Genomic DNA, 18,504 nt, shown 5'->3' on the forward strand with positions numbered 1-18,504 from the left:
TTGCAAACTATATTTTTTATTTAACTACACACCAAACGTGTTAATACAAGTTATTGGTAATTGTACTTTTTGTGGATACATTAGGTAAAATATAAAATTCAGTTGGTAAGCATTACGTTATAGATGAAATTAATAATTTGTTTGTTCACGCATAACCGAGATATCTGAACACTAAATGGGTGCGAAGGTACGTGCATAGGTAAGTAATGTAAATAACATTACATTAGATTACTAGCACACCACTAAAAGTATTATTAATACTAGATTGAAATAAATCATTTTAATTCAATAAAACGCAAAAATCAAGGTAAAAATATTTTTAACGGATGGCTGTAAGAACCCTTAATGTTAAAAACAAATAACGTTGGAAACAAAAAACTGAGATTATCAGTGAGAGGTAATCACCTAGACACTTACTTACCTAATAAATATAATTTGAACATCTTTTTCTCGATGAAACGTACGAGCTTAAGTACCCTCTTCCATTAGCCAATAACGTTAACCAAAATATAAATACTTGCATCAGGCATACTTACTCAAACCAGTGTAATTAACTGTCTCTTGGGTTTAGTGACACCGATATCCATGTTCCGATTTCCGTCAGTACAAATATTATACTTAAAATGTTTTTCTGTCAATACATTGTCAGTAACGCGGGATGGGTAGGAAGTTGACGCAATCCACACTCGTACCGTGGAGATCACGTCAAGCCAGTAATGGTCAAATAGAAGCCCGCGTAGCGAGATTAAGAGCAACCCGATCCTACTCGGCTATAACGATGCGGGAAGTCTGTTAGTACCTCCAGAATCCCAGACGAAGGGCCATCAAGGTCGTAAGCATCAATAATGGGAGCTCTGTCAATTATAATTATTCAACTCACTATATTTCCATACGGGTAGACGGCAACTTGCTACCGTGCTCCATAGCAAGGCTCATCAGTTCAGGGACCAATTTCTACCGAGACAAATCCAAGGTGTAATAATGTTAGGGACCATTTTATTCTTAATAAATTGCGGATCCTGTGTGCTGAGAATGGATGTCAAGGAATTATTAGTGGGTATGAATCTTTCAAGCTGTGATAGCCTGGTGTTATGACTTCAGCCTCCCTTTTGTGAGAAGGAATAAGATTGGTAGCCTTTAACTTTTCTGAGTTATGAGCAATTAAATATCACTTGCTTTAATGGTGAAGAAAAAAACCGTGAGGAAATTTGCGTGCCTAAGAGTTCGTCTCTGTTTTCAAAGACGTGGTATAATCTTCACTAGGCCAGCATGGTGGACTACGTCATCCGTAAACTGCTCTCCCGTGTCATATTAGTTATAATGTGTGTTTGCATCTTCACTACCAGACTTATCAGATCCCGTTTACCGTGCGGGATCCGACGAATTAAGTTTTCGTCGGTTAGCAAGAATATATTGAATCCAAAGTAGGGATGAAAAGTTAATTTTTGTTTAGAGTAGGTACGGACAAAGGTAAAACCTGATATGTTGTGACACAATTCACAATAATAATTATGGCCAAGCTGGAGGTGCACAGACAACGCGCGTAAGTCGCGAACAGCCTCGTGGAATGACGTAACGTTGCATAACTTTCCATTTCTGGATGAAATCGAGTCCGTTTCCTTACAGCGCTGTATTGATATTGTAAACCAAGCTAAGATTTAGGATAGGGTTGCATCCGAGTTGAAACTGAATCGTGATAGTTTTATGTATAACAAAGTTTGACGTTATCCCCAAAGTGGTGAATGCTTCCGTGAGTAATATTTTAAAATTCATTTAAAAAATTACTTAAAGCGGAATTATAAAAAAAAATACATAATAGAAAATATTCGTACCTTATATATAATAACTATCTAAAACCAAATGTTATTTTAAAATCCATAGCAATGCTTCGAATGATGAAATAATGCCAAATAGACAAACCAATTGCCAACTGAAAACTTGGTCACAAAAGTTTTGATCATTTAAATTAATACATTTTTCGACGGTGTTATACTGAACGACATGCATTTTTTTTATAATATCGATTTTATTTAATAAGTAATTTTTTTTGCGCGTTTTAAAATCATATGAGAGTTTATTTTTCCGATTCAAACAATACTTGTTCGCGCAGATGTGTCACGGGATAGTCTGCAATGAGAGTTATTTAAAGTTTTTATTCCGAAGCAATTGATGTGATCTATTGTTTAACTTAGTTTATTTCAATGCGTAGACGTAAAACTTCTCATGTACGTACATAAGATTTTGTAAATAGTTATGCACAAGATAACATGGCGAGAAATCTTCGACATTAATTGTTAGCAGTAAGAGATTACACCTGAACTTTAAATTTATAGATGCTGTTTTTTTTTGTGATGGCAGCCCTAGATTTACTCAAGTTCCTGCTCGCCACGCCCAGTAAATAGATAGATTTCAACTATTATGTAGTCCACTGCCTTCATTATTATCTGTTTAGTCCACCGTAAGCACGCTAACTGTACAAAAGCACGAAAAGCTTTCTATTAGGAACTTTTGATTACAACTTGATAAATATAATTTCCACTTTATCAAGCTTCAACTTGAGGTAAATGTTATAAAATTATAAGTCGACTCCTTTGACTTATTCGGGGATTAGGATAATTGGGCAACCGGTAGAACAATGTACATTTGAATTTCGTGTCATGTTAAATTTCAAACTAGTTTATTCGGACTCTGTACTGACTAAGTTTATAGAGTCAGTCTATATTATATAGATTTTCCACCCTAGCACCTTGTTGCATATTCTAGTTACAACGCACGTAACATGTGTTCATGTTGACATTACCAACTGTTCTATCAATAGTCAAATTTAGAAGAACTTCTTTTCTAAGACTGTACAGTCACTGAACTGTAAAGCTGGCAAAGACATGTGGAATTTCGTATCATGTAAAATTTCAAATTAGGTTATTCAGACTCTGTACTGACTACGTTTATAGTATTGATTTACTCCCCGAGCACCTTGTTGCACATTCTAGTTACAGCGCACGTAACATGCGTTCATGTTGACATTACCAACTGTTCTATCAATAGTCAAATTTATAATATTTATTTACCCCCCCCCGAGCAAAGTTCCTTATTGCACCTCCTTGTCCGCGATTATACTGCACGTAATAAGTGCTTATGTTGAGATTACCTCCTGCTCTATGATTGTATAGTCACTGAACTGTAAAGCTGGCAAAGACATGTGGAATTTTAAATCATGTAAAATTTCAAACTAGTTTATTCAGACTGTACTGACTAAGTTTATACTATTGATTTACTCCCCCGAGAAAGGTTGCTTATTGCACTTCCTTGTCCGCGATTAAACCGCACGTAATAAGTGCTTAGGTTAGGTACATTACCTTCTTTTCTATGAATGTTTAGTAAATGAACTGTTAAGCTGGCAAAGAACGCATGAATAATTTAAACGTTTTGTTAACGCTGCAAACACAAGCACAAGAAGTGTGCAGACGCTAAGCTCATCCGGAACTTTAACCATTAGTTCCTATTAAACAAAACAATGGCTCATCAGACAGCGACGACAGTCGCTCTGGAAATAACTATTAAAATAAATGTTTCACACTTAAATTAGGAAATTCCATCACAAATCAACGCAGAAAGCATAAGACTTAATAGATATTTGGCAATTTGGAGATTTAGTACAATCTGTGCCAGTAGTGAAGCAATCCGTTGCATTACGTAGGTGTTTTACAACATACCTGCACGCGGACATTTGTTTGCTAAAACACGTCACTTTACTAAGCGTGACGGCATTCGTTGTAATGTTGCCTTTTTAATTAAAGTAAAATATTTCAATATTTTTTGTTTTTTTAATTGTATTTGTCTTTTTTGTACCACTACGAGGTAGCCTTTCACTGCAATCTCACCCGGTGGTAAGTGATGATTCAGTCTAAGATGGTAGCAGGCTAACGTTAGGGAATTTAACACGACTAATATTCCTCTTTCCTCCTAGAGCCAAGCGTTTATGTGTATGCTCATCAATAACTTGATAATGAAGGACTGCAACTCGCACCTATATCTTATATCTCATTATCTCTTATGTTAGCTTTTAGAAAGTCGGAACAGTTAATTCTACGATTTTAGAGTAAAAGCGTTATTAAAGCCACCAAAGAAAACGAGATTCCTCTCAAATGGAATATACAATATTACTAGTCAATAGTAGCTAAGATGCCACCTGGTAGAAAAATGAGCGAGAGGAAAAATAACTTTGGATTTTTACATATTGGAATGCCGATTCGAAATCAAGACTTCAGAATATCGAGGGAACTAAAACTGACCTCGCACCCAATGCCATTCAGTTTGTGTCTAAGCTCTACATATCACTAGAAGGTCCAAATGGAAAAATAAGGATGTTTTAGTTTAAGCCCATGCAGATATGCTAAAGGAGCGCTTATTGAACCGACCTTATGCATGCCGCACTCCCTGTGATTTCAAGAATACGAAGAGACTATCTATAAATGACGAAGTGCATAAATATGAGACATCATCTAACATGTATTTACGTATTGTGTTGTATCCATAAAGATCATATGTGTATTCGAGAGATCTGTGAAGATCTTCAAAAATTTACGACAGAGCAACCCATCAGTTCAGAATGGACACTGCCAGTACTGAACTGATTTAGATCGTAAAAGGAATTCAGGTCAAATTGATAATTGAATACCGATAACTCTTCGAAGTTGTTTGAAAACCGCTTTTAACTCACTTTATCATGATTATGTATTTACGTTTAAGTATTGTTCCGCATGAATGATATAATTACGTAAATAACAATTGTAGAGATGTTCGCACTTTCTTTATCCTACTTAACCCAGCTCTTAAGCAAGGTCACATGACATAATTGCGAATCGTGACATACGTCAGGTTCAACCCTGTCCAAATAAGTGGAGTCGACCCACAAGTCGACATAAGGCACTTCGTAACACATATTATTACGATTTACCTGTAACCCCACAAGGTGTTACAGCATTGGCGCGCGCGCAACGCCAGTCAACCACGCGGAGTCGCGTCGCGCAGTTGCCGCGGGCCGAAATATTCAAACTATTTTCAAAGTCGACTGTTAGTATTTGAACTTAAATTTACTTAAAAAAAAAACATACACCCACCTAAAATATTAAATAAAAAAGAGTGAATGGGTATCTTCTAAGAAATTGCGCTCTATCATAGACTGCATCATCACTTACCATCAGGTGTAATTGCAGCCAAGCGCTTGTCTATATAGCCAAAAAAAAAAATGTCTGGTGACGAAAATTCAGTAAACAATAACACAAATATGTTGAGCAAACAAACTTTTATGTAACCTTCGTACTTCCTTGTATTTAATTTATTAAACCTCAAAAATTTTGACTGAATACGCCTTTAACATTCAAGTGTAATGCGTAGCTTTTATTTAAGCAAACAAAGATGTGCAAAAAAAAAATAGTTTAACGTTATCTTAAACACGCGAATGTAAATTAATTTGAAGCCATCGTTTAGTTACCAAGATTGTGTTGTGGTGTAATGCAACCTTACCTAATGTAACGTAACTTATGCCAGTCAAGTTGTTACATAAATTCTGGATGCAACACAAAGACGATTTTATAGACATTTTCATATTAATTGTTGGTGTTACCTAAAGGATATCTTAGAATTTACATTTACAATATTTGATCGGAAAAGCATAAATGGAAATTGCAAGTCACGGTAAATTAAAAGATAAACATAAAACCATCAAAGTATTCACAAATGTCTAAAATAAACAAATAAGTCAAACACTTATGGCCGCCATTAAAATAAATCTGACAACCAAATTAAAATCTATTACAAATAAATATAATTGTCTCAATTTTATTTCTCCGAACCGCCAATTTACCAAGAAGACCGATGATTACGTTTTAATCGGCTATAAAGCGTTATGTAACACGGCCTGTGTACCTTTGGTGAATCGTATTTTTGCAATTAACTAATGCTTTAACCAAATGCTGATTTTTCCGTAACCAGGCATGACATTTAAGCGATAGCTTACTTTTATATAACTCAGCATTTAGCTGGTAGCTATTGCACTTTTGAGATTCAATGATAAGCATGTTTATTGAAAAAGTATCCGCTTCTATTTAACATTAGTAATAAAGGTTGTTGAAATAGGATCAATGAGCTTTGACGGCGAAAGATCGTGAGACAAGAGACAACAATGACACTTAGTGACATTTCTTAGTGATTACTATTGATAAAACAGTGAAGTCTCTGAACCTAATGAACAGTGTCATTAGTGAGGTTGACATGTACTAAAGGAATTCAAATTTAGAAAGGATTTACAATAGTGTTACAGTGACCTAAGTAGAGTTAAGACGAGACACAGTTCTGAAAGTGATTATATAACCAGAGGCAATAAAATCTTCAGCAATGATTGTAAGTATTTTAAAGTTACCTTTATTATGTGTTAACATTGGTTTTTACAGAGGTGGGTCTGTAAAAACCTGCTGGATAGAGGTCGACTTTGCCTATCTTATCCACTGCCTCAAGGTCATCGGTCTAGTGTATGGAAGGGTTTACAAAATCATGACTGTCGCGACTCTAATTACGTATTTTAAATCTGATTCATAATTAAAATCACTCAAATTTAAATGGAATCACCATAATCAATCAATCAACTCACCGTATTACCAACACATCGTGAGACGAAATATGTATGCCAAGGCCAGATACATAATAAGATGCAATTTTATTTAAAGATATGCAAAGCTCATTTGCCTCGGTTGATTGCATAAGTTTAGTTAAGTTAACTCACAGTTACGTAGATAACTGAAAAGTATTCTATTTATTTTTTATAACTAAAAATCCTTCGATAAAAATCCGCGTCCTAAAACTAATAAAATGTGTCAATTTTTTTTAATTTAAAACTAAATAAAATCACAATAATCATTCTCTCTTTCTCATTACGAATTATCTTTTACATTACGGTAAATAATGTAAAATGACAAGTCTACATAAAAAAAATTGCCATAGATGATTTCTGTAAGAAAAAAAAATTGTTTTAGATATTGTTATGCAAATATATTATTCGAGGGAATTGCATCAAACGGTCGTTCGTCTTCGCTATTGATACAGTTTTAAAAATGTATTGTAGTGATAGAAAGTTAATCAGCTAATTAGTGTCTATTTTGTGCTGTAATAGTAAGCGAGTAAGTGCTACGTTATTTGTGTAAAATTTTACACAACTGTATGTCCCATCTAATGCTTGTGTAATATTTATCTAAAGCTTTTAAGTAGTTGGTCAAATTGTCAAGTATATCTTTTATGTATAACAAGTTGATTGCACTACTGTAATCTTACTCGTAGCTAAATGACATAATAGAAAATGCAGACTAAGATAAAAGCAGGAGGGGTATATCATAGACGTATATTTAACTCATCCGTCTACGCTCAGCATCGTACCAGAATTGTTAATCGCTTATGACTGTTGAATCTCTAGTAGGGTTGTGCGTTTCAACCTAGTAGAGAGAAACTCAGGCGAACAGGAAGAGAATTACCAGATAAAATTACTATCACACAACCCAAAAACGGGCTCTATTATAGCATGTTTTGAATACACTTGGACCATTGCCCTTCAATGGAGACATCCTTCGCATATTACGCCAGTATCACATTGTGAGATTCGATGGATTTGTCTGATTAGTAAATAAGACCGCAAGTTCAATAATCACTGATGCTAAAGTAGTTGCTTGAAAGAGAAAATAAATAACAACTGTATGTTTCTGAAAACGATCACAATCCTTCAAAGACATTATATTAATAGTAGGTAATAAGAAAACTCTAAACAATAGATTTCATATAATTTTGAATCTAAATAGGCTAGCGCAAATGATACAAACAACAAAAAGTTGTGAAAAGATTTATATCATCAGGAATACAGTGCAACATCATTATAAGATATCACAATAGTCAACAACCGCAAAGTTCCAGAAACATCCCACAAGCCATTACATAAGATAATGGGTAAGGGAAGTAGTCTCATTACATAACTGAAACATAAAACCTTTTAACAGTTACGCGCAAGGCTAGATTGTGGCAGTGATTGCCAGCATGTGGTATTCTATACCAGGAAATTCAGACTTTTAGTGCCTGTGATCTATCACAAAATATTTAGACTGCAAGAGACGCATTGTTGATAACCGACGTCTAGAGCACAGTTACTATAAATAAAAACAATATAAATATCTTAATTATGCCTTTATTTTAAGTGAATTACTAAATATAGGGTTCAATAGACGTTACTAAAATACGATCTTGAAATATTATCAGCAAATGTTGATGTCTTTTCGTGATCGACTCTAGCCGAAATTTAATATATTCAGAGAGCCATTTCAGCTTTGTAAGGCCAGCCTAAAAGGCCATAATAAGTTAATATACATTATGAATATTATTGTTTAAAATGCGACGTTGCATTAAAATCCATAAATTCCAATTAATTAATATGAATTGAATGATTTTACTTAACTCTCATGTGCACATAAATACTAACACGGTAGATGTATTAGGTAATTTAACTCGTTAAACATACAAGCAAGGAAGTTAATACTTGAGTGCTGATTGTAATGAGATCAAGCAAACACTGACAAGTTGCTCAACTATACAGATGTTTTAAAAGAAAAAACTTTAAGTAAACTCGTCACGGTAGTCACTCAATACCTTTATTTTGTTAGTGCATAGCTTTCAACGAGATATTGAGGCAAGTCAAAGATTTCCATTCAGGTGTTTTCATTTCCTTAAAAAAAAATGAAACTTTAGACACGCTGTTTGATGCACGTTACTTTAGTAATTTGAAGTATGCAAATTTCTACTCCAAAAAACTTTAAAGTGAAACAAATTAAGATTACAAAATTTTAATGACAGAATAATTGATTAAAAAATTATGATTCGATATGGCTAAACGCATATTATATTCATCGATAAAATGATCATTTGAGAGGCAGCTAGGCTTGAATAACAAAAATTTCTAACAGTTTACAGGTCGTTAATATGCTTTAATTAGACTATGATAAACTTTATTTTACCGATGAAATAACCATATCACGGCTCGAAAGATCGTTCGTTGCTCTCAGCGCAGAACTACTATGTCTTAGTCGAGGTTAAAAGAGTTTTTAATCTGAGTAAAAAATATGTTAGTAAAGGACGACCTTATTCTTACTTCTATAAGCTTATTAAAAGCATTGACAAGGATATTGTAATCCAACTACGAACGCCAGTAAATCGGTCTTCTTCAGGAGGTACATTTTACACAAACCAAATGGATCCATGCCTCCAAGATTATTTTTATTAATTTACTGATACGTTCCAAATCAATGAAAGATTGGTCAGAAATTGTGCGATGTAATGTGAGTTTGATGCTTGAGCTGCCACAAACAAAAGCATCCCCCAAATAGCTTTTTTTTTCTAAACATAAATTAACATTACAATCGTTATTCCATTGACAGATTTTTTTTCTGTTTTGGCCTGTTTGTTGAATATCGACCTGTATTATAATATAGAGCTAGGGCAGGGCGGGAAACATTATTTCATTGACCCCATAAGGTTGGTATTAGTAAACTTCGTGTTCAATGTATTTTTTCTCAAATAAACACCGATGCGTGACCCTGAACTCCGAATTCGTAAGTTACAAAATTGGTTATTATAATACTAAAACTAAAATTTTTATACTAAAACTCATGGAACTTAAGTTTATTATAGAGATATACAGTATAGAGAACCCTTCTGGCATGTGTAAATAATATTGCCGGAGAAAAAGTTTTAAAATACTATTGTTTAACAACTCGACCTACAACAATTAAAATTTATATAAGCTGAAGGTCAACTGACATTTCACCCACCCGGGAAGCGGTTTCTTACGCAATAATGAAAGTAATATCAGTTTCGGCCTTCACCCGATGCACGATTAGCATATATAAATTGTGTAAAATATGTGCAACGTTATAGATTCCAAAATGTACTAGCCAAGGTCCTTGGATACTTACATATTTTGAAGACTATGTTTTATATGTTTGAATTTGTTGCTTACAAATACGATTTAAGCCTTAACTAAGTGTCGAATAACGGGGTCCTAGATTCGATCCGAATAGGCCAAAAAATTGTTGGGTATTTAATTTTTCTGTAAAGAAATATTTAGCACCCGCCCGGAGATGAATGTTGGTGTTGTTTTACCGCCGGACTTAAGCCGTCGCGCGAAGAGAACGTTAAGCTGTCGCGTCGGTGCAGTTTATCATAAGAGAGAAAAGTTTATATGTGTAACATTTAACTCTTCTTCCTCCTATGTGAGACATGGGCTGTACCGAGTAGCGAGAAGCTGATAGGCGTAGTAGGAACAACATTGTGATACAGTAAAATTACTTAGCAAATCGTAAAATAATAAATATACTACGACAATACACACATCGCCATCTAGCCCCAAAGTAAGCGTAGCTTGGGTACTAAGGGTACTAAGGGTACTAAGATAGCTGATAAATATTTTTTTATGAATATAATACACATAAATACTTATAATATGCAGACACCCAGACACTGAAAAACATTCATGTTCATCATACAAACATTTTCCTATTGTGGGAATCGAACCCACGACCTTGGACTCAGAAAGCAGGTTCGGTACCCACATCGCCACTCGGCCGTCAAAAACGCTAAATTACGTTTTATTTAAAGTGATTATCTGCATTGCAATCAGAATCTATCTTTTGGATAAATATGATAAATAGATGAATATGAGATTTTGGACAAAACAAAAATCCTTGTGCCACACCTCTTAAGTCAAGTCAAATTCACAGAATCCTAAGATATTGGTAAATTAAGTTACCTCAAGGTTGTAGGTAAAAGTTGTCATATTGTATCAACAGATAAAACACGTATTCAGTCTCATGTGACAACATCACCGAAAGTTCGAGTAGCGACCTTCACCTAATGCCACAGTTTTATCAATTTGGACTGCGTTACATAACGTTTGTTTACCAATAAATTGTAGCAGACCTGCGCAACTCAAAATTTGTAACTCGTCAAACTCGTTGCGGGAAATACTTATGAAAGGTTTACAGTTTGATGAAATTCTTTCCTTTTTCCAAATATTTTGCCTTGTCCACGATAAATATTCCATGTAAAACTTTTGTAATAGTCAATCAAAAGAAGTCGGCTACGCTAGAAAATAACGCACTGTTGTTTTAGAGACCGGTAAAAAGTCCTGTTATAGCTTTTCTCTTTAAGTCGTGTTCCTAATTGCTGAGGGTCGTAACCCCTTCCACTTACAACCTTTCCGAGATTTTGTGCCATTCGACTCGGCTTTTAGCAACGTGATGCAAATCAATATGCACTTTGGTACTGTTATAGCTTACCTTGACGTAAAATTTTGAGTATTTCGGTGATTTTCAAGTATTTTTCAACACGGTTATCTTTTAATACTTAATATCGACCGAGAGATCGGAGTTTCCACGTGTACACTTTCTTCTTATACCTTAACTTACTCTTATTCTTCTTAAGCTGATAAATTCTGAATTCCGATGCATAGTTTAAGTTTAAATTCACATACTTCTTAAATAATACGTTTACAAAAGTTTTTTACTCGTGATCTCTAAGTTTAAGTTCATAAACTGAAATTTCATTCGATAAAAAACTCGAAACATTTCTCTCAAATAAATATTTCGCGTAATTTCGGATTTCCCGAAGTTTTAGTAGTCTAGAGCATTCCTTGCTGTACTCTATCTATTTTTGTCCGTCTAAACTATTATAAACAGACAAAAATATTCATCAAAAACCTTTTATTTCATGTGTACATTGCATGTAGCATACAAATTATGTAAAGGTATTACAGTATTTAAAAAAAAAAACAATATGTTCACTGTCAATGTCAATATTTATCAAGCGGGCAAAACTATAAATATCTACTAAAACAAATACTTTGATGTTGAATCAATTAATTATGTCGGGCCACAGGCACAGAATAATGATAGAGGATGCAGCCAACAGCCGTACCATGAATTACCGAAAGCAGCGTTCCGCTCTGGTTACGTCAACCAACAACACACAATGCTTAACATTGTTATTTTGTTTTGAGTAATTTACTTTAGCCTCCATTTTTTATGATGGGTTATAAAAATTCTTTAAAAACTTTGCAATTAAATGAACATCTGGAAATTCTGTATGAATCTATATTGCTAAAATTAAATTTTTTTGGTGCACATTTAAGATTATATTTTCAAATAAGCTTCATCAAAAAGGATATATTATAATTTAAAAAAAAAACATTTACTTGCTACAGTCAAGAATCCGCAAGGATTTTTTTAATGACAATATGTACATAAAGTAAATAGGAAACGAATGGAGAAATTGCATCATTTTTTGAAGTAAACCCTGCAATTTACAATAGCTAAAAACTACTCTGATATAAAACATAGATAATATATATAGGAGGTACGAGTACCTCCGACTTAGTCTAGAATTAGATCATATCTTCCGTATAACAAGGAAATAGGTTTTCGCTCTATCCCTCTCATAACTCGTGGTATACATAAATCTATCTCAGCCGTTCGTTACCGATAATTCAGACTTGGGAATTACATAAAACGTATTGTGGTCTAACTCTACTTTCTAATATGTACTTACATTGTACATAAATTATTCTTATTAATTCGAAACATTTTTTTATTATCTAAGCATTTTACCTTGATTCCACACGCCACACTTGATTCTGACTTTTTATAGAAATGCATTTTACCTGAAAATAAAAAATAGATTGATAAGCATGATGATTAATCAGACTATAATGATTATAGCACAAAGTGTGTCCAAAAAATAACATGTAAATTCAACATCAACATTATTATCAACCCAAAATTGGCTGATAAGGGCTGGTCCTTGAAGCCTTTCAATTGCATTTTAGATAGGAAATATTAAATGTGATTTGTTCTCAGAGCCTACAAACAATGTTAGATAATAAACAAAAATAATCCACATTTTCCATAAACGCGCTAGATAATAACAAAATATGTAGACATGTGAAATCATTGCTAACCTTAAACTAATATTTTTAAAACTTATCATTTCAGGTGCAAGATCCGGAACACTATATTCCAAGAGGCAACCGCGACTGTTAACATGTCACAGCGTGTCGCATCGCCTCTCTCAACCAAGCAAGCTATGCGCAGAAGTAAACCCCCGGATATTTTCAAAAGACTTAGAAACGTAATAATATTAAGTTTCCAAAGAGTAATAAACAGTGACATAGAGAAAGGTAGAATCGTACGAAGAACTCTGAATACCAGTATATTTCGAAGTGTAAGAATAAATAATCAATCAAAACCAATCATTGCGTAGTACAACGCAGGCAGTAAATTATACATGCATGTAAAAGCTTCTGGAGTTGTAAGCAAAATTATCAAATTTGATTTGATTTACCTTTAGTAACAGGTGGTTGAATAAGAAGTAGCGATAAAACCAACAGAAACATATGCATCAAAAAATAGTCAGAAACTAATCGAACTTTTAGAATAATTAACAAAATATAATTAAGTTCATTAATAATATTATATTTAAGAGGCAGAGTTCCAGGAGAAAACAATGGGTATCCAAGTTTTATTAGCGTCAACAGCTCTAAAGACGGTGAGCGTAACTGGCCTATGGTTAATACCACTTTTACTAGGAGCATTCACATATCACAATTATAATTCATATGACCCCGAAGCTAAAGTCTTGGACAAGGAACCTAAAAAAGAATATGACTTTATAGTCATTGGAGGAGGATCTGCGGGTGCGGTGGTTGCAAACCGTTTGACAGAAGTTAAGAATTGGAATTTGCTTTTGTTAGAAAGTGGTACGTACTGAATATTAATATTTTAATCTTTATTAGTATAACATTTTATTTTTTTGAATGTTTGATTATTGCGAGATAGCGCTAATCTCCTGACATTCTTCATTTCATTGTCTTCGTTATAACGAAGACAATGAAAATGTCCTCGTTAGAATCTATCGCAAACATAATTTTAAATAATTCTACCGCACAACCCGCGTTGCCTGCTCGGGGAGTCAAGGGCTAAAAAAAAGGCTTTCAAGGCAGTTCAAGGCTAGTATTTATTAAAAATGGATTTTAATTTTTCAAATTTGTTAAAAAATGTTTCTTTTTTTTAATTTATTTTTTATCATTTTCTGGTATAGCTCATTTTAATTTCAATGCCCACCATTGAAGAAAACTGACCTGACGTAATTAACATGGTTATTGTACACCACAGAGAAAATTTACGTAGAACGTACAATTTGGCGGCCTTATCGCTAAATAGCGATCTCTTCCAGGCAACCAAAGGTATACAAGAAAATGCAATACGAAATTAGTAGGTGGTACAACAAACATAGTGAAATAACGTCTCTTGCTATGGATATTCTTATAATTAAAATATTTTATTAAATTTTTATCAATAAACTTTTCTTGCGTTCCTTCTTTTGATATTACATGCTTAATTTTTATATAAAATGTTTCAGGACCTGACGAAAACGAGATCACAGACGTCCCTTCGTTAGCGGGATATTTACAGTTAACGAAGCTGGACTGGCAATACAAGACAGAACCCACCGCATTCGCATGCTTAGGTTTCAAAAAACACCGATGCAGCTGGCCAAGGGGCAAGGTATATGCACAAGTTTATATGAAAGAGTATCCAATGACACACCGTTGTGTGCTCAGGTGAGCACAGTATCCGGAACCAAGTAATTGTGATTCTTTAAATAGAGCCGTTCTAATTATGTTCGTATATTGCATATTCAACAATAGAATAATGTATTGCCTAAATTAACACAGTACAGTTATAAAGGAAATTTCTCACAGCCCATGAAAAAAACCCAGACCCGACAGAAAAGACGTGTGTCTCAGTATTTTTTTAGGAAAAATATGTGTTTTTATACTGAACATCAGTGTATAACATGCGTATGTATGCCTTCTTTGCGTAACCGACAAACAAAAATTTTATAAGACAAGTTTTGAATGTTTCTACAGAGCTGTTAAATTAAAATTTAGCATAATATGTTAAAATTTTAAATAATTATTTTAAATAACAATATGAAATAATTTCAATCTAACAACACATTTATCTTCAAACATATTTAAAAGAACACTAATTAAAAACGTAGAATTATTTTTGTGTCCGTTATGCTAAGTTTCATTATTCGATACGAATATTACGTTGCCTTGTGTTTTTCTACAGGCAAAGTATGAAATACCTTTTTGATCCAATCGCTAGTAGTAGTAGAATCGACTTGATAAAATATATAACTCCTATTTGTCGCAGTTGGTGGTTTTTTATATAGGTTCTGATAGGGACACCGAAAGGCGAACTCTTAGATCACTAGAGCCAGGTAGACCTGTCTAGTGTGCATACTTTTATGTAAACTATCACCGTACCTAGTAGCGGGCAGCTTATGTACAGTTAAATATCTCTTTCTGAATTTTTCCAAATGGGATTCTAAAACTCATAATGAAAAAGTTCCTTGAAAAAAAATTTAAATTTTATTGAGAACTTAACAAAACTAAAGCTACGAAAGTTACAAATGCGCCCCGGTGTTCAAACCCAATAACAAACTTAGCTGGGTTTTTTATGTTCTTTTTTAACCATTTCAATGTCACTTATAACTAATTATGTAGCAATTCATACCCAAGATTTGTCACTCATGTAATCGTTGATGTTATAATATAAATTTTCTAAACAATTACTTTAAACTTATTAAGGAACATCTCTAAAATATCGTCCAGTAATTAATTGATAAATGGTATACAATTTTAGTTAAAAGAAATATTTAGACTTAACCAATGAAGCCTAGTATTGAATTTCGAAATATGTTTACAAGTATACTTTTTAAGTTAATGACTCATTATTCTACTTCTTAAATAGAACTGCAGCCGTCCTCTTGACTGTTGGTCTAAACCATAACGTTATATACTTAGTTAGTTCACACATTAATAATGATTTTTCTTTTGTAGGTTCTCGGCGGTTCAAGTGTATTGAACTACATGATTTACGTCAGAGGGAATCGATACGACTTCGACCAATGGGAATCTTTCGGAAATCCAGGCTGGGCATACAAAGACGTGCTTAAATACTTTATCAAATCTGAAGACAATAGGAATCCCTATTTGGCAAAAAGTAAATACCACGGAAGGGGAGGCTTTTTAACTGTCCAAGAGGCTCCCTGGAGGACACCCTTGGTAGCAGCATTTGTTGAATCGGGTGTTGAAATTGGATATGAAAACAGAGATATTAATGGAGAATATCAAACCGGCTTCATGATAGCACAAGGAACTATAAGACGAGGATCAAGATGTAGTACAGCGAAAGCATTCTTGAGACCAATAAGGACGCGACGGAATCTTGATGTATCTCTTAATTCCCAAGCAACAAGAATCTTAATAAATCCTGTGACAATGAAAGCGTACGGTGTTGAATATGTAAAACATGGTGTCAAAAAAGTCGTGTACGCAAGAAAGGAAGTTATATTATCTGCTGGTGCTATTAATAGCCCACAATTATTAATGTTGTCTGGAGTCGGTCCAAAGAATCATTTAAAAGACGTTGGAATACGGGTTTTAAAAGATTTACCTGTAGGGGATAACTTGCAAGACCATGTAGGTGCGGGAGGGTTAACATTTCTAGTCGACAAACCAGTTGCTATTGTTCAAAATCGCTTGCAGGCTTTCCCTGTAACGATGAATTATGTTGTCAATGAAAGAGGGCCAATGACTACTTTAGGTGGGCTGGAGGGTGTGGCATTCGTAAATACTAAATATGCTAATAGTTCAGGCTTATGGCCTGATATTCAATTTCACATGGCTCCAGCATCGTTTTCGTCAGACAATGGTCAAATTGTAAGAAAAATATTGGGTCTTACCGAAGAAATCTATGACACAGTATATAAACCTATAGCGAATAAAGATGCTTGGACCATAATGCCACTTTTATTGCGTCCAAATACTAGAGGTTATGTTAGATTGAAAAGTTCAAATCCATTTGACTACCCAATTATGAATCCGCGATATCACGAAGATCGTTTAGATGTTAATCGTCTTATCGAAGGTATAAAAATAGCTTTGAAAGTAGCAAACGCTTCCCCTTTCAAGCAATTCGGATCAAGGTTGTATATGAAGCCGTTGCCTAACTGTAAACATCTTAAATTCATGTCAGATGAATATATTGAATGCCAAGTGAGGACAATAAGTATGACAATATACCATCAATGTGGAACAGCAAAAATGGGGCCATCCTGGGATCCTGGAGCAGTTGTCGACCCTAGATTACGTGTGCATGGTATTGAAGGACTTAGAGTTATAGATGCTAGTATAATGCCAACTATTGTAAGTGGTAATACGAATGCAGCTGTTATAATGATTGGTGAAAAGGGATCCGACTTAATAAAAGATGATTGGTTGCAAAGAAAAAGATGACGAAAGTTATATTTTGTAAATACTTGTAGAATAAGTAGTAGTTAATAATTGTTACCGAAGACCAAAATACTGTAATATTAGGAAAATACTTAATTTTATTGTAAATAATAGAAATTGTTGTAAGATTAACACCAAATGGTATAAGTGCTTCTATAGGTCCATGATGTAACGGAAAAACTGTGACTGTGTGTTTTACAAATTTCGCTTACAATAAATATCACGTCAGAAATATCAAAATTATGTATCAATATAAACAATATATATACCTACTGACAACATTTTTCATCATAATACATGAAAATCTATCTCAATGTTGTTTTATATTGTTTTAAAAATATGAGTGCCATAAAAATAAAAATATTTATTTGTGAAAAATAAAATGCTACTAATTTTTTGATCAATATTGCTCTCATATTTTAATATGCGACATTATTACCGTCTGTTGCTAGAAGAACTTTTGCATTGCAATTGCAATCTTATAACTACCAAATTATTAATATGCTTTTATAAAAATAAAATACTTTATTGATATGCTACAAAAATATGTATATCGTACAAGTACGTATAATCCTCCTTCGAAAAATTCACACATAATTTGCTACTGACTACACAAATAACTATAAACAACAATATTTGCGAAGATATTTCTTATCCTATATATGTTATAAATATTTATTTTAAAAATATAACAAAATGTTACGTTTTAATTATTGTGTTATTTTATTTGAGTAAGGGCTTTAATAGTTCATGCTAATTTAAGTGTTTTATGATGTCGTTAGTCAATAAAATGGTTGTCATTGTTTTAAAACTTAATTTATTACATCACCTTTAAAATCGGAAATGTAATTAACATAAAAGTTAATTTATCGATATGTCATGTCCATTAAAATATTGGTATTAACAGATTCTTAGAAAATCGTTCGACAACAGCAGTACCTACTACATATGGATACTTGATCTGATCGCAACTTTGCTCCCGTGTTCTTTATCCCACTTCTTCACTTATATTATAAACGCGGAATAAGTAGGTTTTGCAAAAGGATGAAAATTAT

The 18,504-nt window shown here is 33.6% G+C and overlaps 2 protein-coding genes across 2 annotated transcripts in view; one reads left to right on the forward strand and one right to left on the reverse strand.

The window, feature by feature from the left end:
- The window catches only part of LOC120628077 (flotillin-2), a 295,888-nt gene that overhangs the window by 142,464 nt on the left and 134,920 nt on the right, over nt 1-18,504 (reverse strand). The gene's annotated exons all lie outside the window — the stretch shown is intronic.
- Nucleotides 5,020-17,708, forward strand: LOC120628069 (glucose dehydrogenase [FAD, quinone]). Its single transcript, XM_039896275.1, has 5 exons — nt 5,020-5,073; nt 6,139-6,402; nt 13,077-13,840; nt 14,503-14,648; nt 15,995-17,708. The coding sequence occupies exons 3-5, from the start codon at nt 13,588-13,590 to the stop codon at nt 17,450-17,452; spliced, it is 1,857 nt and encodes a 618-aa protein (XP_039752209.1). The 5' UTR covers nt 5,020-5,073; nt 6,139-6,402; nt 13,077-13,587; the 3' UTR covers nt 17,453-17,708.

The sequence above is a fragment of the Pararge aegeria genome, chromosome 12, assembly GCF_905163445.1.
Source record: "Pararge aegeria chromosome 12, ilParAegt1.1, whole genome shotgun sequence".
Lineage (NCBI taxonomy): Eukaryota > Metazoa > Arthropoda > Insecta > Lepidoptera > Nymphalidae > Pararge > Pararge aegeria.

Bases quoted from the DNA above. Each gene is read 5' to 3' on its own strand.
- LOC120628069 (XM_039896275.1), top strand. From the start codon at position 13,588: ATGGGTATCCAAGTTTTATTAGCGTCAACAGCTCTAAAGACGGTGAGC. The intron at 13,841-14,502 runs GTACGTACTGAA...AAAATGTTTCAG, and splicing joins TTTGCTTTTGTTAGAAAGTG to GACCTGACGAAAACGAGATC. The intron at 14,649-15,994 runs GTATATGCACAA...TTTCTTTTGTAG, and splicing joins GCAGCTGGCCAAGGGGCAAG to GTTCTCGGCGGTTCAAGTGT.